Raw genomic sequence first — 25,564 nt, forward strand, 5'->3', positions numbered from 1 at the left:
CTTACAGTAGCTGGGGTTTAGTTCCTTATCATCATGGCATGATAGCACGTAAGCAGACATGGGTCTAAAGAGTAGCTGAGGGTTCTCCATCTGGATGGATACTAGGTCAGAAGGGTAAGACAACGGACCTACCTAGGGGTTTTGAAAACTGACACACTTCCTCCAACAAGGCCACACCTACTAATTCCTTCTAAGCAGTACCACTCCTTGATGACTGAACATTCAATTATAAGGCTACGGGGGCATTCGTATTCAAACCACCATATTCCACTCCTTGCACCCACAGACTTGTAGCCATATCACAAAATGTAAAAGTATATTAAGTCCAACTTTAAAAGCTGTTTAAGTTAAAACTTCAATGTCTCTTCTGAGATTAAAGTCAATCTCTCTCTTTATTCCCCCTTTTAAACTTTTTATTGATTCTTCGTGAATTTCACACCATGTCCCACTCATCTCCCACATCCCTCATACACACACTCCCTCCCTTGCAACCGGGCATTTTGGAAGTTGTAGCATGTCACAGTGTATCCTGCCATGTAGCCTTTAATTTCCACACACTTTCTTTCCTTGCAAAAGTTCGTTGCAAATATACTCATTAGTCCGGTATGAAGCCTCTGACTTCTGATACGCTATCAACACTGGAACCTCAGGACTCATTTTGGATATCCTGTTGTTGTCCTATGTCGTGGAGATCCTGTGGTTTTGGATCTGTAAGACGAGGACCTTCATGTACTCCAGGAGTTCGTTGATAGGGTAGATGCCTTGGTGGGCTAATTCAAAACTCTAGAATTGAGCCTGAGAGGTGTCAAGGCCGGTTAGTCCTCCATCTCTCTTACTCTCACACCACAGGCCTGGCTCATCTGCAAATGCCACAAATAGGGCGCGCTCTACCCTGCTGCCTAAACAAGGTGCAGGGCCTGCTGTGCCAAGCATTACAGTTGGTAACTGACATGGCCAGTTCTGCCACTCTCATGACCAAAGCGTGAGCTCTCCCACCTGGCATAGAGGTGAAAGGATGAGGGCGTAGAGAGGTCTAGTCCGAGCCACATCTCAGCAGATATGAGGCAGAACAGGTTCCTGTGCTCATACCCTCGGGACCGGCTCAGTGCAACTCCTACATCAAGGGCCAGCTCTACTATGCTGCCCCGGCAAGATGCAAGGACCATTCTCCCAGTATTGCGGCTGGTGAGGACAGGGACAGCTCTTTATAAGTCCCTATAAAAGCAAAATAAAATAGCAGATCACATATTTCCTCCATAAAGGGACACCAATATGTTACCAGTGCAAAGGGGAGGGGAGCATAAGGAGGAAACAGTGGAACAAAGCAAGACTGAGAACAGATGAGAAAACTCCAAATTTTCCATTTCCATGTCTCATGTCAAAGCGTACTTCAGACTGACTCCTATCAGCTTTGTTGCTAGTAACATACTTCTCTCCGGTTCTGCACCACACTGCAGTTCTCCTTGGACTTTGTCCCAGGTCTGACATCTCCAACGTCTTGGCATCAGCAAGGCAAACCAAACTTCACCATCACAGCTTAATGCAATGGTTCTCTACGCTTTCATGGACAGTCCTGGTATATTCTTGACTTCAGGAACTTTGTTTATTTGCAAAAGGACATTTATAACTTTAACTCTAAAGCTAGAACTAGGAGATGACTGAAGCTGCCAAGTTCTGCTGATTGCTGGGACAAGAATTTGGCCCTCTATTTCAGTTAAGTTTTATCAAATTTGGTAGTTGATGGTTTCCTTCACTGTGTGAGGTTTTCTGTAATTGCTTTGCACGAGTTGGAAGTAAAGCTGGGTGGCTCTTTCCCTGAGGTCGTTGCCCCCATATTCCATTTAGCATCAGTCTTTTCCTTAAACTCTTAGTCTCCTTGATCACTGGACTTAACTCATTGCACTTTCTGGCGTTCCTTTTCTCCTCAAACTGAATTTGAGCATTTCCTTGCTCCTTTTCAGAAGAGCTCTGCGTAAGTGTCACCACTACAAACCACATGACAAAATCTCCTTTGCCATTCCATAGCCTTTAAGCCAAAACTCTTCCATTGAGCCTTAGTCATATATATATAATATATTGAGAAGGGTAGTGATCAGTCATAATCTTTGAAAAATATCACAGGAATGACCTCTATGCCACTTACTAATATTCTTTTCCTTTAAAATATCTTGAGTCAAGTCCCACAGTTCAAGTCTTCTTTAGCACCAGCTTCCATGTTTCTACTGGCACGGTTCTGCTTGAAGCATTCACCTGCTTTTCTAGTCCAAAGTTCCAAAGTCCACATTTGACCAACAAGCAGTCAAAGTGACACCCTACTCCCTTGCACCAAGATCTGTCTTAGTGAATATTCTATTGCTATAAAGAGGTACCTTTATATACCTTGGCAACTCTTATGTGAAAAAAATTTACTGGGCTTATTACAATTTCAGAGGTTTAGTCCATTGTTGTCTTGGAGGGGTGCATGACTGCTGGATGACAGTGCAGGAGGCAGCAGGAAGAGAAAGACACTGGATCTGGCTTGGGTTTTGGAATCCTGAAAGCCCCCAGAGACCCACTTCTTCCAACAAGGCCATACCTAATACCTTCCTCCCTGATGGCTAGCATTTAAATTTAATCTATGTGGTGATTCTTATTCAAATCATCTTACTCCCTTACAGACATGCTCATGGGCCAATAGGATCTACAGAGCTCTTTAATGGAAGTTTTCTTCTCAAGTCACTTTAGGCTGTGTTGTATTGATAAAAATAGCTAGAATATCTGTTGTGATTGAAATGATCTGTAAGACTTCATATGCTATACATTAGCAATGAAAGATACTTTTATTTTATATTGAAAATGAAAACCTGTATGTACTTGAGTAAATTAAATATACATGTTTATTTTCTAAAAGTAATTATCCTACTAGGTAACTTTAAAATTTGTATGCAGTTTATGCTTTATTTCTTTTGACTATACTAGAAAGAGATTTACAGATTTTTTTCTAGAATTCACATCATGTAAAACTCTAGTCACTTGCTTGATTTTTAACAGATGCAGCCTCCTTTCCACCTTTTGTTGAGAAGTCTCAAACACTGAGGTTTTTTTCCTCTGACATTTGCAGGTAAGTTTCAAGAATGTAAATATTAGACTTTTCCCATCCCCGTCTTAAAACAAAAAACGGGAAGCATAATTATGTCCACTATTTGTAAAAACTAGACAAATATTTCTCTTGATTTCTTAATTATAAATGTGACAAAATGGAATTTATATTTACTGATTCTTCCAAATTAGCTTACAGATTTCGACATTAGAGTACAAACCATTTTCTTTTACTTTTATGAGTAGTATTCATCATGTCTGCTGAGAAAGTTTCAAGATACAGAAAACAAGTGTAAACAACAGGATCTTATCTTTCTGAAGACATCCAAAGAAAATGACACATTTGTTACGGAGCTATGTTGAAGATCCACACAGTAAAGTTTTTGAAATGGTGGGGTTGTGTATATATCCATGAGTACAACTACCTTCAATCTACAGTCTTATCCATGAAGATGAGATGATAGATTTACTGATTAGATATGTCAGAATAATTGCTGAGGACAGTGATTTGTCACATAGGAGTAGCTGGAGAATCCTGAATGAGCTCTGACACAAAGAATTGCTCATATTAGACACAGGGTAAATGATAGAGATCTGATCCAAGCCCACCATGCACATAACCCACCAAGTGAGTGGTTCTTTCTCCCACTCCCCACCCGCAAGTAGTTCTTTCTTTAAGCTCTTTTGAAAGCTGGAAATGTCTAAATTGAGCACAAATGTTTTAACTTGATTAAGACACATAAATATTGTTAGATGGAAGAATTTAAGCATAAAAACCTTCTCTAACATATATCCCACATGACAGTTCACATGTAGACTTGACCTTGAAAGATTTTTAAGAACTAAAGGACGTATATTGTAAACGTATACTTTTAACCATGTTATGCCTTAAAATGTAAAAGCAGCATCAATGGTTTTCCCTTTGGGACCTCCACATCAAACCAGACACACTCAAACTAATAGAAGAAAAACTAGGGAAGCATCTGGAACACATGGGCACCGGAAAAAATTTCCTGAACAAAACACCAATGGCTTATGCTCTAAGATCAAGAATCGACAAATGGGATCTCATAAAACTGCAAAGCTTCTGTAAGGCAAAGGACACTGTGGTTAGGACAAAACGGCAACCAACAGATTGGGAAAAGATCTTTACCAATCCTACAACAGATAGAGGCCTTATATCCAAAATATACAAAGAACTCAAGAAGTTAGACCACAGGGAAACAAATAACCCTATTAAAAAATGGGGTTCAGAGCTAAACAAAGAATTCACAGCTGAGGAATGCCGAATGGCTGAAAAACACCTAAAGAAATGTTCAACATCTTTAGTCATAAGGGAAATGCAAATCAAAACAACCCTGAGATTTCACCTCACACCAGTGAGAATGGCTAAGATCAAAAACTCAGGTGACAGCAGATGCTGGCGAGGATGTGGAGAAAGAGGAACACTCCTCCATTTTTGGTGGGATTGCAGACTGGTAAAACCATTCTGGAAATCATTCTGGAAATCTGGAGGTTCCTCAGAAAATTGGACATTGAACTGCCTGAGGATCCAGCTATACTTCTCTTGGGCATATACCCAAAAGATGCCTCAACATATAAAAGAGACACGTGCTGCACTATGTTCATCGCAGCCTTATTTATAATAGCCAGAAAATGGAAAGAACCCAGATGCCCTTCAACAGAGGAATGGATACAGAAAATGTGGTACATCTACACAATGGAATATTACTCAGCTATCAAAAACAACGAGTTTATGAAATTCGTAGGCAAATGGTTGGAACTGGAAAATATCATCCTGAGTGAGCTAACCCAATCACAGAAAGACATACATGGTATGCACTCATTGATAAGTGGCTATTAGCCCAAATGCTTGAATTACCCTAGATCCCTAGAACAAACGAAACTCAAGACGGATGATCAAAATGTGAATGCTTCACTCCTTCTTTAAAAGAGGAAAAAGAATACCCTTGGCAGAGAAGGGAGAGGCAAAGATTAAAACAGAGACTGAAGGAACACCCATTCAGAGCCTGCCCCACATGTGGCCCATACATATACAGCCACCCAATTAGACAAGATGGATGAACCAAAGAAGTGCAGACTGACAGGAGCCGGATGTAGATCGCTCCTGAGAGACACAGCCAGAATACAGCAAATACAGAGGCGAATGCCAGCAGCAAACCACTGAACTGAGAATAGGACCCCCGTTGAAGGAATCAGAGAAAGAACTGGAAGAGCTTGAAGGGGCTCGAGACCCCATATGTACAACAATGCCAAGCAACCAGAGTTTCCAGGGACTAAGCCACTGCCTAATGACTATACATGGACTGACCCTGGACTCTGACCTCATAGGTAGCAATGAATATCCTAGTAAGAGCACCAGTGGAAGGGGAAGCCCTGGGTCCTGCTAAGACTGAACCCCCAGTGAACTAGACTGTGGGGGGGAGGGCGGCAATGGGGGGAGGGTTGGGAGGGGAACACCCATAAGGAAGGGGAGGGGGGAGGGGGATGTTTGCCCGGAAACCGGGAAAGGGAATAACACTCGAAATGTATATAAGAAATACTCAAGTTAATAAAAAAAAAAAGATTTAATCACAAAAAAAGAGTTTAAAATTTTATGAGGAATGTGTGACCTTTTTATAACTTAGAGCAAGAATATAAATTGATACAAGCAAAGGATCAGAATTCAGGAAGAGGATCTACTTCTCTAATATGAAGCTCTTTTCTTGAAACCCCATGTAGGTCCATCTATGCTGTGTTTGAATCTGAAGTGAACCTTAAAGGAATCCCCGTATACAGATTTGTTCTTCCAGCCAACGCCTTTGCCTCCCCACTCCAGAACCCAGACAACCACTGTTTCTGCACTGAAAAAGTAATCTCAAATAACTGTACGTCGTATGGTGTGCTGGACATTGGCAAGTGCAAAGAAGGTGTGTAGATGTGCTCGTTATCAAAGTTCGTGTGAACTTGTATTTCTTATGCTTGGGGATTTTATTCTTTAACGTGTATCATGTAAAATTAGATTGGTCTAGATAACATTGTATTATGCAAAATATGCCATATTCAGAAGGATAAATATCACAAATATTCTCTTACCTGCAGAATATAAACTGAAATATCTCTCTCTTTCTCTCTCTCTCCCCTCTCTCTCCTCTCTCCTCTCTCCTCTCTCCTCTCTCTCTCTCTCTCTCTCTCTCTCTCTCTCTCTCTCTCTCTCTCTCTGGTCTTAAAACTACAATAGGGACCATAATAGGAAAGCATGAGATCTTAAGCAAGGAAGAGTTAGTATTGAAATTCACATGCAAAGAAGCTTAGAGAAAGGCTGCTAGTTGAATGAAAGAGGAAAAAGAAGGAAATGGATGAATGAGAATAATGTATCTTGACACCTAATATAATATTAACCCATAACTCTTTTTTATGGGACATTTAAAAAGAAAGAAAACAATGCTCATGGGATGTAATCTTTAGTGGTAGCACATTCTGTTTTGCTTTTATGTGTTTTTTTTTCCCATGCTTCCTTTCTGCTCTTTTTCCTGAAGCTACGGTTGTGTTTTAGTACTGTAAAATGGACTTATTAGGAAAACCATACTGGCATTATGCCATGTTGTTTTGATGGTTACAGAGAAAGAAAATTTCCCAGCATTTAGTAAGTTTTCTAATCATCTGCCATTATCGTAGTGCCCCTGCCTCTAGAAAGCAGAGAATAAAATAAGTTGTTTTTGTGCCCCTACAGTAAAAAGGGAAAAGCCCAGACCTCAAAGTCATCCTTGTCATGTTTGTATTGATCATGGAATAATCATGATAAAGAAGAACAAACTACTGAGATGCTCAGTGTACGAGTAGCACCACTCGACTGTTGAACATGTTCCAATTGGGTTCAACAGTGAACATTAGAATTTTAGAAATTAGTGTGTGAAGAAACAGACAACTGACTGTTTAATAAAATGTCACAGTTGTTTCTTATTTTGCGGAATACTGACTGCATGTAATGCTTTTACTATCAGCATTCCAGAAACAAGTGTATCTTAATCTACCAAAGGCTATCCTCTAGCAAATATTTTAAGTCATATGTGAGTTGTGCAGTAATCTACTTCCAATTGTCTCTTTAAATGTGTCTTCAGGAAAGCCTGTGTACATTTCTCTTCCACATTTCCTACATGCAAGTCCTGATGTCTCAGAACCTATCGAAGGCTTGAATCCTAACGAAGATGAGCATAGGACATACTTGGATGTGGAACCCGTAAGTCATTGTCTTACTGACTTAATTAATATTCCTCTAAGTTAAAATAATTATCTTTGGATCATACCCTTAAGACCAGTGAAACTGTCAAGGAGAATAAAACTCATTTCTTCCTATTTTGATGTATGAATGGCATGAAATTTATTTTTGGTTTCAGCAAATGGAACTTTATAAGGCTTTTCCTGGAACCAAGGAATTCTAATAATAAAAGTTAGTGTAATTGTCCCTTATTATTATTATTATTATTATTATTACTATGACTATTATTATTATTTCACTTAACTAGATTTGCTTTTGTAAGGAATCATTGCTATTGGAGATTAAAGCACATTGTGATTATATGTAAGTTTCAGACAAAATATATAACCAGAATAACATATAACAGTTGCTCTAGTACTACTATTAGCATTTAAATTACCTTGATAATTATCTTTTTGAACCTTTAAAAGGAGAATATGGATATACTGAATAGTCTAACGCTTGTTAAGCAACCATGCTCTGGAACTGACCCTCAGCATCTGCGAGCTATGGACTTACAGTTCTCCTTAAATAACAGATGTCTGTAATACTGTTCTTTACTGATATCTGGGCTCTGAAGAAATAAATATTTGGAAATATAGTTCAGCAACTACATGAACTGTATTGGCCTTTTTGTATTGTTTTACTAATGTTCTTTCTTTCTGAACAAAATTGTGTTTATTTCACAATGTAAAGGAAACTATAGTTAGCTAAGACAAATTCTCTCACCATATTTATGTATATATACATGCATACATTATGTATATAGATACAATTATGAATATAAATGCAGGTAGAACATGACCACTTATGTACATTATTCATTTAAATACTCTAATTTTTCAGCCTTAAGAATTCTTTCATTTTTAAATACAAAATTACTCTCTTTGAATAATAGAAAAGGCAAAATCTGACTATTCTAAAGGAATGTTTTAGAAGTTTATAGTTATTTAAATTTGTTCTTTTCAGATAACTGGATTCACTCTACAGTTTGCAAAACGACTGCAGGTCAACATACTGGTCAAGCCAGCTAGAAAAATAGAGTGAGTTTCCCTAACAATGTTTTTTATTAATGCATTAGTAGCACTTCCTTATAAGATTGTAAGTGAATGAAGAAAAATGGAAAGAACGTCTTACAGTTTTTCATATTTATGCTACTATGGAATTGTTAAATGTCTGAGACATATTTTACTTGAAAGAGAATCAGATCTGATGCTTATTGAAATAGTCTATTTTAACTACTATTAGTTGGATACTGTTGAGGGTACTTCTTATGTACCCTATATCCAATTATTAGTACTGTAACTTCTAGGTCATGTACGTTTGTAGACTAAAATATGTACCTGTGAACCCATAAGATATAATTAGAAATCTATATTAGATATGTGAATTGAGACTATGAGAGACATTTCCATTAAAATTGATTCATTGACTAGAACAAAACCAGAGAACTTAAGTGATATACAGGAATAATTGATTTCCAATAGCTTATTTACTCTAAGTATATTTTAGGTATGTACAAGCATACTCACAATTATTTTCGATGTATATTATAGACCACTGAAGAATCTGAAGAGACCTTACATTGTACCTATACTGTGGCTAAATGAGGTTAGTGCTTCATTATTCATTAAAATAATTTTTATGTAAAACGATTTTGTTACTTAAAATGACTCTGCAGCAGTGGGTAGGAGAGTATGGGTGTGTGGGCAAGTGCTCTCATACAGGCAAAGGGGACGGGGAAGTATAGTATAGGAGGAGGGGTTGGTGGATGTGTAACCAGGAAGGGGGAGTATCATTTAAGATGCAAAGTGGAATAATCATTAAAAAATAAAAATAAAAGATAAATAAAATGAGATGTAGTACATATAATATATATGTACTCAAATATAATGTATTTACACTGCCTGTGCATATGCTTGTACACTTTGATATATCTATTAGAAAAAAAACTAAATTACATTGAACTGTTTGTTAAATTTTATGGTTTCTTTTTCAGACAGACATATAGTTTTACATGTTTACTTGTACTCAAGAAACAAACACATATGTAATAGCACAGAATTCATGATTCATTGAATGTAATCGTGACGATAAAAACCAATTATTCCTAATCAGGGCAGGTTAGACTAGACTCACAATCCTATCGCCTGGTAAACTGTCTTGCTGTAAGCTACTAAATTCATTAGTCACAGAATTAGAAAATGCATTGCACAAACCTTCGAAGGAAGTACAGCTGTTGACCTTTGCCCTTTCTCCCTGACACCGGGAAACATTTGGAAAGTTGTGAAATAGTTCAAAGAATCTGAAAGATCAAATGGATGCTCATGCACTGCCGAGCTCTAGGCAGCCTGATCAAAGTGGGAAGGGAGTCACTTCGCACATCAGCAAGTGCAGTAGGTCAACTTCAGACGGGAAGTGAATTTTACTGCCTTGCTGACACAGGTAGATGACACCTATGTGAATGTTGAAAGGAGAGAATGGCATAAAGTTATTTTGTTTTATTAATTTAACAAAATAACGTTAATGGTTATCTTGGTTGCAGACTGGGACCATTGGCGATGAGAAAGCAGAAATGTTCAGAAACCAAGTGACCGGGAAAATAAAGCTCCTGGGCCTGGTTGAGATGGTCTTACTTGGTGTTGGAGTAGTGATGTTTGTTGCTTTCATGATTTCATACTGTGCTTGCAGATTTAAGAATGGAAAATAAGTAAGTGCTCATCAAAGTATGTATCATTTCATCAAAGTATGTTTTCATCTCATCGAGAAGGGATTATACATTAAAGCACATATATACATTTCTGCACATGTTTAGCCAGCTATAATGTCTTAATATATCCCAACTTTTGATGTTATTGTTGTAAAGAAAATTGAGAAGCAAATGATTATTGAAATCATCATTACCACAGGGAAATGAACACAATTATAATTTTTGTCCAAATTAATACTTGCTAATTTCTTTTATTTTAAGAATTATTAAAATTATACCTTATAAAAATTATAATTATAAAAATTTTAGTAGATAGAAATTTATAAGAACAAGATGTAGATGTAGCAATATATAGATTTTGATTAACAGAGGCAAAAGAAATTATTACCATAAACCCTGGGTGGATGCTTGTAGATGCTAGCCTTTCTTATTCCCAAGTAGAGCTTAATAGCACAACATGCTGATGATGAATTAAAAGCCATTTTCTGAGAATTAGAATAAAAAATTACAAGATAATAGTATAATTAATTGATTGAGTGACTCAGTTTTGAGAGAAAGTATGGTAATGTGGATAATACATAAGAGTCTTGGCTAAATTGTACAGGGTGTTTTACATAGTAATGACCACTGTGACTAGATATCACTATCCATGTTTCTCTACATGAACAGAAAGGGAAGCTTAGCATACTTCCCCTAGCCTAAGTGGAAATAAACTTTGAAATATAAATCTCCAATTCTATTAGAAAAAATGATGAGGAGAAAATGCTTAGTTTGAAATTGTATTCTACTTAAGCCAAAAATTAACCATAACCTTTGTCTTGCAGAAATTTTGATTTTAATCCCAATAATTAATATTGAACACATACCGATAATGCTAAATATTTTACATGAATTATCACATCACTCCTGTGTAAGTCTCCAGTAACCTGGAGTAAATACTATGGTATTATTCCCTGGAGACATTCTGTAAGATTAGAACAAATGTCACATTGTCCATGTTGAAGTCTAAGATAACCATGTCAATGTTTTCTAAAGTAATGTGGAAGTTAGCTAACAGTATTTATTGTATGGGAGTTGAGCATCTTTATGGTGTGGAAAAAGCAACTCAATGTTTTGTTCTGGATCATTTGTTTCACTCTAAAATTCTTTTGAGCGCCATGTGTTTAAAATGTTAACAAGACATATGAACAATGTAATGCATAAAATATGAGGCAGAGACATGGCAGTTGGTTATGAGCACCATTGCTCTTCCAAATGACCCTTTCCCAGCAGGTAGCTGCTAACTCCAGTACCACTTGTTGGCCTCCACGGTCATTGACACATACATGACGATGGACAAAGAGACGTGCAGGCAAAATACCCACGCACATAAAATGAAAACTTCTCAATCAATTGCATGAAAGACATTTATTCTCAATAAAATATGAGAAAAATGTCTCCTCCAAAGTTAAATACTTTAATATTTCTCATTAGCCCATCAGTGTTATAATGGAATGCATGTGTACACATATCAATATCATAGATCAAACAGAATATCCATTGAAAAGTTATCAAATCCCTGCTCAAATACAAAAGCAAGTCTGTATAAGCTACTGGTTTATTTAGTTAAATGAATAACTTCATCAATGTTTAATGATCCTTGAATATAAGGTTTCTTAGGTTCATATAGTACTAATTGATAACAGAATTAAAAGCTCTTAGTACCTACATCACTGTGTCTATTTAATCCATGCGTTCCACTGTTTTAAAGACAGAAATATATCACCTCTTAAAGACCGTGCTTTCAAAAAACAGATTCTTCCTTGGCAATAAATTAACTCTACTAGACTCACAATTATGAGACTCAGGTTTGATGAAGCAATCATTTTGTAATATGTTAAAAGTTATGTCTCTGAGAAAAGTTGTGCACAATTTTAAGGGGGGTTGGATGTACAAAATGGAGTTAGGTAGCGCGCTAGGGAGAAAGTGACTTGCTGCTGGGGAGACTACAGTAAGCTCAGTTGAAAGCTGTACACGTATATCTCTTCATGGAAGGCAGTCTTGAATGTATGAGGGTTGTCAGTAGCCAGTTTAATTGACTACCCTCCCTGCTCTCAGTATGCTTACCTCTTGGGAGTTAAGGATGCAGCTTTCTACGTGTCCTTCTTGAGGAGGAGCATGTATCTCCCTTAAAATGAAACTGAAAGGTGACTTCTCTCTTTAGCATGAGATACTGTGCTGCATAACTGAAACTATCATATCTCGATAGAATATGATATGTATGATGTGATATATGTGATATAAGACTATTTTGCCTTTTTATTATCTCACTGCTCTCTGATTGGTAATGTCTCTTCTGTAGTGGATGAACCTACTTTATGCACTAGCTACATCTTTGGTAAAACCAATCTCCAAAACGAAGACTTAATACATGCTTGTTTTTATAAAACACACCTATCTGTAGTTGAAGAAATGGTGATGTGCGCTCTCTCTCTCTCTCTCTCTCTCTCTCTCTCTCTCTCTCTCTCTCTTATTGCAGATATATATTTATTTATATACTGCAATAAGTAACAGCATATTTCGAAAAGATTAATATGTCACTAAGCCTATATTTTTTAATAAAATCTTGTATTTTTTCAAGTCCATCATCTGCAACTGAGTGGACTTCAATTTCTGCAGAACCAATTATCTTTTTTGGTTCTGATTGACGATTTATTTTCCCTGTTGGCAAGTTTCAAGAATGTATATTCTAAGAAATGTTTTGCTCCTCATCGAAGTAAACTGTTATCATGTCTGGGGTGGCCCTTTCATTTATAGCAAATGTTCCTTGTGACTGTCAGCACATGATATGTCATAAGGATTATATCATTTTAAAGATTTAAGGATGAAAAATGAACAATTCACATATGAACCATTGTTGATATATTGTTTAATCCTCTCCCTCTCTGGTGTCCTTGGCAACAACAAGGCCAGGTATCACAGATACTTTTTTCTTTTTACTTTCTTACACAGAGCTTATATGTTCTGTTCCTCGCCATGAAATGAACTATTTTTAGCACATTTTAGCTCTTTATTTTAAGTATGTTGTCAAGTTCCATGCTGCCTAGCTCTTTTAAAAACTGAGTAGGTTTTTCTCTTTCTGCTCAGCTGCAACTAATGTAACTTCAGAGAGCTGTTATAGTGTTAAAAGATGTAATTTATTATAAATGGATTATGATATAGAATCTTACAAAAGCTAGAATGGGCTTTAAATATATATTTGTGGTAATATATTCTGCTTTCATAATCACCCAGAAAGAACTGGTTTCTAACATTAAAGATGTTCTTAAGTTCAAATGTTTTCTCTAGTTACTATTGTATCATGATATGTTTTATTATTATTATTATTATTATTATTATTATTATTTGTGGAAGTATTTCATCTGAAGTCTTACATCATTCTGAATCATTTAACCTGACTTCTCTGTCTTAATCCAATTGGAAATGGATGTTTTGCTTTAATTTTATAGCAGGAATGTAAGAGTGAAGGCTAACGTCTTTCCAGGACACAGTGATAGTTGCTTTGCTTCCTTTAGCAGAGTAACCTATTTCAAAGAATATTAGTCCCAATAGATTCTAGTATAGAAGACAAAATAAAAGCAAACATTTGTGTTGTATACATAGAAAAAGAAAGGAAAAGGAACTCTCTTGACTAGATACAAAACTTATCAAAAACAGCATGACAGTTTGGGGCAGGACTGCTGGGTCAATGGTTAGAAGTGCTTGAGGTTTCTACAGCAGACCTGAGTTTGGTTCTCAGCTCCTATATGTCTGCTCATAGCCTCATATAACTCCTGTTTAGTTGCTACAATGCCTGCCTCTCCTCTGCAGCCTTCTGTGTGCATGTGACACTTATACATTTATACACTCAGGCATGTATGTGCACATGGAATTTAAGAGGGATGGAGGAGTGTATGAGAAGGTTGTAGGAGAGAAAGGAGAGTGGGAAATTATGTTATGGTAAACCTCAAATTTAAAAGAAACCTTCTCTTTCTCTCACTTTCTTTTTTCTTTTTCTTTTTTCCTGCTTTTTGTTTCTGTTTTTGCTTTTGTTTCTGTGTCTGTTTTTGCTTTTGGTTTTTTATTTTGGCTTTTGATAAAGAGTTTCTCAGGGTTGCCCTGGTGGTCCTGGAACTTGCTTTCTAAGACTGTGGACCAGGCTGGTCTAGATTTGCCGTCTCTGCCTCCTGATTGCTGGGATGAGAGGTTTGCACTGAGTGGTAGGATTAAAGGCATGCAGCACTCCCAAAGAAACAATTTTAATAAATAAACGGTAAAATTTAAAGAACTTTAAAAAGTAATCACATAGCATCTAGGTGTAAGTTTTCAGGTTTATTTGTAAGTTCTATTAAAAACCTCAGGTTGAGCTAATAGCTCTTAGGAAGGATCTTCCGGATATCTGAAGGTCCTCAAAACAAAAAGACTTGCGTCTTTTCTTTTAATTAGGATGGGGAAATCATTGCTCTAAGATATTGAGAGAAGTAGCTTCACCAGAGTTCAGAAAAAAAGTGCGATCACATCACACGCCTGCAGTACAGGATTAACGAAAGATGCATTGAAAAAGGAAGGAGAACAGTTCATATTACTCCCATCAGCTTTTTGGCAAATTCACTGAGAGAATCATGGGCAGAAAGAATTTTTACCTACAAGGGAAAATCAGACTTTGCTGTAGACTTTAACATCAGATGTGCAACAGTATTGGGAGACACCTGTCTTACATGTCTCATAGAGAAAGCTGATACGTTCTCCATGACTAGTGAGTCAAGCACCCCAAGTTCCATGAAGGTGGACTCTATGTACAGCATGCAGCAGTCTAGGAAATCATGGTGGCATTAGACTTCAGGAGAAATGCAACGATATGGAGATTTCTATGACTATGAGCTTCAGACATGGCCCAGTGTGCACTTGCCAGTGGTGACATGGTTTCTTTGTGTAGCATTATGGACTTCTAGCATCTTATAACACTGAAACAGGCAGACAAAGTGGCCCAAATACAGGTCATCTCTGTGCGGATTCTTAGCATAGCATTTAATGACATTTTTACACAGAGTCTATAAAGAATGGACAAAAGTGTTCCCTTCCTCAATTGTGTGAATGTTGGTGCATGAAGCACAGTGCTAAAACCATCAGGAAGCATGAAGTGTGGAAACATGCGGACATGGACAGGCTGCTTGGTAAGAATTCAAATAGCTGGCCTATAGATGTTGCAGCAAATTAAAAATATAGAGAAACAACTGAACTCAGTAAGAAAAATCTATGTGAGCAGTTAAAGTTTGATAGAAATTGAAATATCAATAACATTCCAAGATATTGGATCAAAGAAATACAAGAGATAGGAAAAAAAGAGTGTCAGGTATTGAAGACATGATAGAAAGATGGATAACTCCATCAAAGAAATGTTATATGAAAAATACTGGCACAAAAATATCTAGAAAATCTGAGAACATATGAAAAGACCAAAAATAAGCCAAAATGAGAATAATAAGAATACATGAAGGAGGAAAAAAAATAGGTCAAAGGCACAGAAAATATTTTTAACCAAATGATAGAAAAAAATGAAAAAAAGGGCCCCAATTCTAAAGAAGAACATGTCTACCAATGTACAAGAAGCATACAGAACACCAAATAAACTGGACTAGAAAATGATATAACTAGAGCACACAATAATCAAAAGACTAGACATATAGAACAAAGACAGAATAGTAAAAGCTCCAAGGGAAAAAGATCAAGTAACATATACTGACACGCCTATTAGAATTTTGCCTGACTTCTCAATGGAGACTCTAAAAGACAGAAGGGCCTGAATAGGTGACTCTACAGACTCACAGCACAGATGCCAGCACAGAGTAACATACCCAGAAAAACTTTCAATCAATGTGGATGTCCTAATAATAAACATGAGCGACTCTAAAGTCTCCTAAAGCTGATAAACACGTTCAACAAAGTAGCTGAATACAAGATTAAGCAGAAAAACCAGTAGCCCTCCTGTATACAGATGACAAAAGACCTGAGAAGAAAGTCAAGGGAACAAGGCCTTTCAAAAGAGTCTTAAACAGCACAAAATGTCTTGAAATAACTGTAATCAAGCCAGGGAAAAGCTATGATAAAAATCTTCAAGTCTTTGAACAAAATATCAGAAGATGGAAATATCTTCTTTGCTTGTGGATCAGTAACAGCCACACAGTATAAATGATTCTACCAAAAGCAATCTGTAGATTCAATGCAATTCCCAATAAATTCCAAAACATTTTTTATAGATCTTGAAAGAAAAGTTCTAGTTTAATGTAGAAACAGAGAGAGAGACAGAGACAGAGACAGAGAGAGACTGAGAGAGACAGAGAGACAATACTGAATTATGATAAATAATAGAAGAACTGCTAGAAGTATAAACATATACTTCATGGATATAGTAATAAATTACAAATTCAGAAACCTATGAATACCTCATTTTTTGATAAATAGGCCAGAAATATATGATGGAAAAAGAAATCATCTTTACCAAATGGTTCTAGTCAAACTGGATGTCTGCAAGTAGAAGAATGCAAATAGATCCATATCCATCACCGTGCACAAACATAAGTTTAATGGGGTCAAAGAGTTCACTATAAAAACATATACTGAACCTGATAGAAAAGAAAGTGGGAAAGAATCTTAAACTTATTGGCACAGGAAAAGATGTTCTCAACATAACACTGTTAGCATGGCAAAGGACACTGTTTATTTTATAATGCAGCAGCCTAGAGAATGGGAAAGATTTTTACCACCTGTGCATTTGATAAACAGCTAATATTCAAAATACATACTCAAACAACTAGGTACCAAGATACCAGACAACCCAATTAAAAATGGAGCACAGATATAAACAGGAATTCTCAGATGTGGAAACACAAAAAGTGTTCAACATCCTCACATATCAAAGAAATGCAAATCAAGATGACCTTCCAACTTTCCTGATTCAAGTTCCCATCTTATCCCTGTCAGAATGATTAAGATCACTAAAACAAGTGACAACTCATGCAGGTGAGGATGCGAAGTAAAAGGGTCACTCCTCCTGCGCTGCTGATATGCTTGTGAACTATACAATCACTATGGAAATTAGCATGGTGATTCCTCAGCAAACTGGAAATTTATCTATCTCAAGATGCAACTATACTACTCTTAGACAGATACTCAAAGGGTACTTCATCCTACCATGGAATCATTTACTCAACCACGTTTTTTGCTGTTTTGTCCATAATAGTCAGAAATTGGGAAAAACTTAGATATCCCTCAACAGATGAATGAATAATGATATGAGGTACATCTAAAAATGGCCTAATACTCAGTAATTTAAAAAAATGAAATCATATAACTTGAAGATTTATAGATGGTACTAAACAAAACTCATTGAGTAAGGTAGCTCAGATCTAGGAAGGTAAGTCTGCTGTATGTTAACTTAATTCACTTAAAGGAATATTAACTAGTAAGTAAATGTTAACCAAGCTGTAATCCATAGATCTAGAGATCTTAGGTAAAGGGGAGGGGTCTGGAGAAAAGTAGGGATCTCCCTGTGACATTTAAATACAATAGATTTTACAGACAGGCTGGGTGTGGGTGGGAATCAGAGTTCAGTAATCAGATGGAGGGATATGAGGTGGAGAGAGACTGGGGGGTGTTGCGCCCACCTCGTCCAGCAAGGAAGACGCAACACCGTCGGATCCTTCTTAACAGCCTTTATTGCAGGACCACCTCTTTTCTGATATAGGGACCTCAAGCAGCAAAAGCGCTCGCCTTATATAGACAGCAGGCTGAGGCTATGCTAATTGTCCTTCAGGGATTGGCGGAGCATGAATCACCTCATTAGCATGGTACTGCTCCCTCATTAGCATATTACCAGCCAACTGATACCAGGTGCAAAGCCTGCGCATGCGCAGTACCGTTGTTAACCACAGGAGGGTGCCCTACATCTCCCCCTTTTTTGTTTAATAAAATGACTGGTCTAGATCTGGGTGTCACATCAATCTTGTCATTGCTCCTGTCTTAGGTCGTTCTCATCCAAACTCGGCCTTATCCGTCATAGAGTTACCCTATCGCCACTGGGCCCCAAGCTTAGGTTGGTCCAAGCTTGAGGAAAGTTGCCTGTCTCTGGATACAATGACTCCACATGACAGTGACAAAAATAATCTAGGGCGAACTCTTAATCTTTCAAAGAGGCCAGCCATATGTTGGGAGAAGCACCCTTTTTAATGGTGGTCATAGCCTGGTAAACAACCACTTTAGGTCTGGCATGTTCTCTTTTTAAACAGCCAATAAGCCAGAGACCTACTCCGCATCCCAGGAGGACAATAGCTCCCCAGGCAAACATGCCCGTCCACTCCTTAAAAAGGGAGAAAGCATTGGTAATACATGAGGTCAAATCTTCAACTGTGATGGGGTCCAACCTAGTGCTGTTGAGGACAGCAATCTGCATCAGCAATTGTCTTGATAGTTGCTCTGCTTTCATGGACCAGTTTCCTTTCATGTAATTCAAGATTTCTTTGTTGAGAATGCTGAGAAAAGTTAGATCGCAAAGAAATAATGCATAAACTCTAAAGGAGGAAATGCAGGACAGCTGTATCATATGATACAGTGCTTCAGTTTGTTCTTGAACTAAATCTATGAGGCAGTGACCTTTGGAAAAAATCACTGGATGTTCAAAGAAAAATTGTAGCAAAGGATCCTTAGGATAATGATTGTCAAACTCTCCATCAAAACTGCAGCGTAATATGGCCCAATCATCTATCAAGGCACACAATGTTTCTATCTGAGCTGTTGTATATGGTATAGTAATTTTCTTGGGTAAAATACCAAAATGCTGAATACAAGATTTTACGCCTAACACAGCAAGCTGTGCAACAGCAGAAGGGTAATATTCAAGGGTCTTATTAATCCCATCTCTTTCCACACCTCTGGGCAAAAGGAAGTAGGTTTTGTAGGCTTCACCATGCTTTTATGTTGAGGGTTATATGGAGGTGCTGTTGGTATAACCGCTTTCTTGCCTAATTGTCTGCCTCATTGCCACGTGCACTAGCATGTGGCCAGTCTGGATCATATCTCTCCCTCTCACACTGAGCAACCTCTTCCTCAAGATCAGCCTCATCATCCCAAAATCCAGTCTCCAAAACACCGAGTCTATCCTTCATGCTACAAGGTTTGACTGCCAATTCCTACATATGAATGCATGATGGTGTGATCTCCAATACCTCAACAAAGAGACATTGCCTTAAAATCTTTTAGAATCCTGATTTCTAGGATAAAATTTCCATAAAAATATCATCCCAATTTAGACCTGTTTCCCTAGATTGGCTCATGCCACATGTTGTCTAGAATGACTCCGTCTAAATTTACTAGTTTTATGTCAACTTTCTGTTACCAATGTTACATTTTTTAACCATATCCAATAACTTAAAAGCCAATGGTCCATAACCAAGGCATGTAGAGAATATTTATACATTTAAAACCAGTCAGAAAACAAAATTGAAGTGGCTACACATACCTTAGCTACAGGTGCAAGGCTCCAAAGGCCGATTGAAACTGCTTTTTTTTTTTTTTGGTTCTTTTTTTTTTTTTTTTTTTTTTTTGGAGCTGGGGACCGAACCCAGGGCCTTGTGCTTCCTAGGTAAGCGCTCTACCACTGAGCTAAATCCCCAGCCCCGAAACTGCTTTTTTAAGAGAAGCACCTTGTCACCTGCTAAATCTCCTTGAGACCAGGAATCCAAGTAGGCACACTCTATACAATTTTCAAGACAAAAGTTTATCTTTTTGTTTGATTCTCCTGAATAAAATTTTTCAGGTTATCTACGTCTATCAAATCTGATCAGTATGACTCTGTGAGGTTTCCAGAGCCTAATCACATACCTAGCAATAGCCTCAACTTGAGCCACAACAAAAGCTGCACTGACCCCATTTTTTATCTCTGCCTTCTCTCTGTTCCTTTTATCTCCTTTTCTTTTCTTTTTTTCTTTCGAGAACTTTTCTCCCTCTGACATACTTTCTTGTTGCTCTTCAAGGACCCTCTGACCTGTCTTAAGGGCTTCCTCACATCGTTTATCCTCCAAGCAGGCTGGGACCATTTGCCAAAGAGGTTTTGGTCCGGGCTCAAGCTTGCCCTCTGTGGCTTCTCTATCCCACACAAAGAAAAAAAGAAACAAAATTACAAGCCCTACCCACAAAGGATCCATTGGAAACAACATTGCAGTAGTTCATAAACCTTTCGGCCTCTATACCAAGGCTTTCACCTTCACAAACCTTTCAGCCTCTATACCAAGGCTTTCATCGTCTCTGCTTACCTCCAGAGAACTTTATCCATCGTCTCTGCTTACCTCCAGAGAACTTTATCCATTGTCTGTGCTTACCTCCAGAGAACTTTATCGTCCCTTATCTGGGAACTTTACCGATGTCGCTGTCCTGAAGCTGAAAAGTTCTGAAATCCACGAGGATGTCCTCGGTTCCCCGTACAGGCCACCAGTTGACACACCCACCTCGTCTGGCAAGGAAGACGCAACACCGTCGGATCCTTCTTAACAGCCTTTATTGCAGGACCACCTCATTTCTGATACGGGGACCTCAAGCAGCAAAAGCGCTCACCTTATATAGACAACAGGCTGAGGCTATGCTAATTCTCCTTCAGGGATTGGTGGAGCATGAATCACCTCATTAGCATGGTACTGCTCCCTCATTAGCATATTACTGGCCAACTGATGCCAGGTGCAAAGCCTGCGCATGCGCAGTACTGTTGTTCACCACAGGAGTGCACCCTACAGTGGGCAGCAATGGGTGCTCGGAGAGATGGTTGAAAGTGAGGGGTGGTGGAAATCTAGTGCAATGAAAGCTTCCTGAGATCTTCAGAGGTGATCCTAATGAGGACTTCTCATAATGGGGAATACAACATCCTGTGCCCAGGTAAGGCTTCAAGTGGCAAAACTAGGTTAAGTTCAATTGAGTTGTTGGACAAGGGAGTTCTCTGGAAATCCCCAAATAATCCAGGCTATGGTTAAGACCACCAGTTGTTCTCTGCAAATGGACAGAGAGGTCCCATTCTTGAGGAAAACACCCACACAACTCATTGAACATGGAGAAGTCATCTGGTCCCTACATGGAGCCCTCACCCATAAGCTGTAATCTCTTTGGCATGGCAAGGTACTTTGCAGGCTACTGAAAGAGGAAGATAGATACTGACTTAGCCACAATACATTTGACCTACAATCTCTTCTGCTTGAAAAATATGCTAGAGAAATGGTAGCACAGAACTTGTAGTAGACAATCAATGCCTGATCTGACCTCACTTCATTAGAAGCAATTCATCCCTGACACTGCTTTCATTTGGTAACCAAGAACCAGAGACTGGACAGCCCAGAGACAGGATAAAGCCAAACACTGCTGGTCAAAAATATCAATAAAATGATACTTAATGATATTCTGCTATACTCCTAGAAAAATGGCTTATCCATTCATCACCAGAGAGGCTTCCTCTTACAGCATATGGCGATCTATGCAGAGACCCACAGCCAGACATTATGTGGAGAGAGACTCTAGGTCTCCACCAAATCTTTCCTCTCTGAGCTTAGGGAATCCAGTGGACAAAGAGTAGGAAGGTTTGTAAGACACAGAGATAGAGAACAAGGCCCTCTGAATCAACTAAACAAGGCTCATATGAGTTCACAGAGATTGAAGAACTATGCGCTGGGCCTACATGGGCCTACATGCAGGTCCTCAGAGTACAATATGGCTATTAGCTTGGTATTTTTATGGGAGAAAAAGTGGATATCTGACTCTTGCTCCTACTCTTGGGATTCTTTTCCTCTTATTGAATTGCCATGTCCAACTTTCTTCATATAATAGTTTTTGCCTCATCTTATTATATTTTATTTTGTCTTGTTAATTTGTGTCTCTTAGAAATTTGTTCTTTTTAAATGAGAAACAGAAAGAGGGAAACTGGAGAGGAAGGGAGAGAAGAGGATGTGGGCAAGAGCTGAAAGGTGAAGATGGAGGGAAACTATAATCACAATATATTATACAAGAAAAGAATCTACAAAAAAAGAAAATATTCAATCTCAGAATAAATATGGATATTTACTTTAGATGGCAAAAAATGATCTATTGATTTTTTTCTTTTGAGTTTCCCATTAAAGACATAATATAAGTAAGGTAGTACAGATGTAAGTGAATGATAGATGTGTTCAACAGTATACATGTAAACATCTATTTATACACACATGTGCATGTGTGTGTTCATGGATTTTAAAATTCTGTCTTGCATATATGGAATGCAAAGATATTTTCCTGTAAATTATATGAGGTTGGAATAAATGGAATAGCATTAGTGCTCAGTAGATAGAAGCAAGAGATTCTTGAATTCAATGCCATCTTGTGTAGTGGTAAAAATAAAAAAGGCACTTGTTGCAACTGGTTCCCATGCCTACTGCTCCACACTTTCTCTCCCAGGCTCCCTCTAACCCGGGCAGTCTGCAAACGATTCACTTACAGTCTGCTTGGCAGATTTCCATCATACTAGGCATACACTTACCAATTTTGTGGTGGCCCGGTACATCTTACCACCACACACTCTCTCAAACTCAATTAACTTTCATGTGTGAAAGAACACACCACACAATAACCTCTGATCCAATTGATAAGATATAATTTGCCCGTCTAGGCATACAAAGTTCTGTACATACCCACCCCTTAAAAATAGTCATAACACCCTGTATCTATGCATAGAGAAGAATCTTAACATCTGCTACCATATTGTCCCAGCCCTTCTCCTTCCCCAGCTCTCCTCCCTTCTAAAACCTCTGTTCCCTCCTCGATTCCTTTTCATCCAATGACAAACTTCGTTTTATCATCTGCCTTCACCTGCATAATGACATCAACCTATAAGCTTGGACTAATAGAAAGACAGTACCTCAAAAAAATTAAACAAACAATTACTAAATAAATAAAATATTTAAATATTCCAGGTTTGAAAATTATGTTTACTGTACTGATAGGCAGTGAAAATAAGTGGTATTAAGAGAGGATATTTGCATACTGGTAGTTGTTCATAAATTCTTTTGTGGTTTTTACTACACACAAAGACAATAGCATTTAATCAAGATGAATTTTTTTAAACAAAATCTCTATTAGGTTTACTTGGAACACTAAAGCTGCTCCTTATTAATTGAATTTAAAATTCAATCACATCTGTAAATGGGCTCAGAAAAGTCAACAGAAATTGAGAATAGGTACTTGCATGCTGCTGCTCCAAGTACACAAAGAATTTGAATTACTGGTTAACTTTGAAAAGTCTTGTGTAAAATGACTGAATACTCAGGATTATATTAGTACACGTACAACAGCTGTCAGTCTCTTAACTTATCATCGTCTGAGCTACATCATACCCTTTCTGGCTACAGTTCACATAGCCCAGATCTTGGTGTTCCAGGCACAGGTCAGTGGTCTAGCCTGAAGCCCTGTGTATTTGAGATGCTGAAGCTGTTCTCCTGTGGCCTTCCTCTTTTAGCTGGAAGGATTTGAACTGGAATGCTATCCACTATGGATTTCCCATTAAAAGAACTCAAAGCCACCTGTGTAGTTTTTCTTGTTATTTATATGTTGTTGGGATGAGCTATGTTAGTGACCTAAGAGAGAATGTATTTATCTCTATCAGATTCATATAGTAATGTTTGGCAGTTTGTTTGTTTCATTTTGGGACTCCAAGCTAACTATACTATTTAAACTGTTAAATTTTTGTTTAAATGTTAAAACTTTGCTCTTGTTAACATGACTCTGACTTGTTGTATTTTTGTTACATTTGGCTTCTGCACTTCTTGAGGTAGCTACTTTAAGTTTATATCGTGTGCTCAGGAGTCATTTCCATTTTTCTTCTCAGATATTCTAAGACAGTACTCAATAAGACTTCTATTTCCCCTAGGTTTGAAGGGGGCTTCAATACAGCTAGGGCATGTATAAATATTTGATACTATCATTGCTTTAATTATCTGAATTCTGGGGCCCTAGCAGCCTCCATATCATCTAGAAACTTGTTAAAACTGCAGAATCTCAGGTTCCATGACAGTTCAAGCTAGTAGTGCAATGTAGTACATGACTGATTCACATGTGCCAAAGGACTTGAAAAGTGAGGGATGAAATCTTGAGAAGCCGGATTACCTGCACGACTTTTATTTCCCTGTTGCTGGTATTAAGTTGATTTATGATCAGAAGGACATAGAGATCAAAGCTGGATAAGCATATTGAGCTGAAATGAAATCCAACCGACTCGAGAATGTCACTATAAATATTCTTCTGTTTGTCATTTTACCCCGTTCAGCCAGGAAAATGATATTCGCAGGCAGCAATAAAGCTAATCTGGATGGCAGAGTGGAGGGTAAAATGGTACGAACTTTATGGTCCCTGGGTTTGCTGGAATGTGTTATGTGATTTTCTCAACAAAGTGCTTGACAAATAGTCATATTTACTGCACTAAGCAGAGGGCAGGTGAGGAGGAGGTTACAGACACTGAGGTTTGATGTGTATCTTACAAATTTTGCTAAAACAGAAACAAGCCACTTGGAAAAGCAAGCTTTCAGGATCCAGTAGTTCTGGGTAGATATTCTGTGTTCACAGAAAATTATAATAGTTAACAGTTGTTAATATTGGCAAATCTTGGGCTGGATCACAGAGTACTAGAGCAGTGAGCAGGAAGAACATAAAGACAAAGAGAAGCATATGGTGGCCTCCTGAGTTGTACTGTACAACAATATACCCAGAGTGGCAGGCACAGGAGCTTAAATGAATGATGGATCAAGGTACCAAGTTAAATGTATTTCTGCCCTAATCTTATCTTCATTACAGACAGCTGAGTCCTAATGCATTTTTGGAAAGAAGCGTCTGTAAAGAAACCTGGGAGAGGGAAGAAGTATGAAAAGTAGTTTCACATTCTCGCTTCTAGCGATTAAAGAAGATAATTTAGTTTTTGGTAAGCTTTATGGGAATCAACACTAAAATAGACATAAGAAAAGCTTTAACATTTCCCGACATAGACTAAGAAACAGAATTTTGAAAACTTTCTTTTGGCTGGGGTCAATTTGAAGTTTCAGCATGTATCAATGTTACATATTTACCAATAGATATCTCGGAAACATTCAAACAAGTTTACAGTTTATTGGTTTCTGCAACTGTGTCTGTATGAATTAAAAATTCAATATTATATCCTCCATTCTTTGTCTTCCCATGTTAGCCCACTCCCAGTATACATGGAGATTGTCTAGAAAAGTAAGAGGGGGATCTGAGGCCAAAGGAAATAGAAACTGTAGATAATGTCTTGTCAGGATACATAATGTCCCTTTGCTGTATTATGTATCTTTTCTGTTTTATTTAAGAATTGTAGCTCTATTAATAAAGGGGAAAAGCAAGAGTAGATCGAAATGTGGGAGAAAGTAGCCAGGTTAGCCTTCGAGAAACATGTTGCAGTTTTGTTGAAAATATCCATGGATAGAAGTAGT

General features: G+C 37.8%; 1 protein-coding gene across 3 annotated transcripts in view; it reads left to right on the forward strand.

Moving 5' to 3' along the window:
• Cd36-ps1 (CD36 molecule, pseudogene 1) overlaps positions 1-25,358 on the forward strand; it is a 53,281-nt gene extending 27,923 nt beyond the window's left edge. For 2 of the 3 annotated variants that reach the window (XM_063286899.1, XM_063286900.1), the window contains 6 exons: positions 3,031-3,100; positions 5,821-6,008; positions 7,200-7,318; positions 8,306-8,379; positions 8,893-8,947; positions 9,882-19,949. In XM_063286899.1, the coding sequence (XP_063142969.1) occupies positions 3,031-3,100; positions 5,821-6,008; positions 7,200-7,318; positions 8,306-8,379; positions 8,893-8,947; positions 9,882-10,046 (671 nt within the window). In that variant the 3' untranslated portion in view covers positions 10,047-19,949. Of the gene's footprint in view, positions 1-3,030; positions 3,101-5,820; positions 6,009-7,199; positions 7,319-8,305; positions 8,380-8,892; positions 8,948-9,881; positions 19,950-20,443 lie in introns of those variants that run through there. The other variant, XM_063286898.1, reaches the window with a different exon arrangement.
• The last annotated feature ends 206 nt before the right edge of the window (positions 25,359-25,564 follow it).

The sequence above is a fragment of the Rattus norvegicus genome, chromosome 4, assembly GCF_036323735.1.
Source record: "Rattus norvegicus strain BN/NHsdMcwi chromosome 4, GRCr8, whole genome shotgun sequence".
NCBI lineage: Eukaryota > Metazoa > Chordata > Mammalia > Rodentia > Muridae > Rattus > Rattus norvegicus.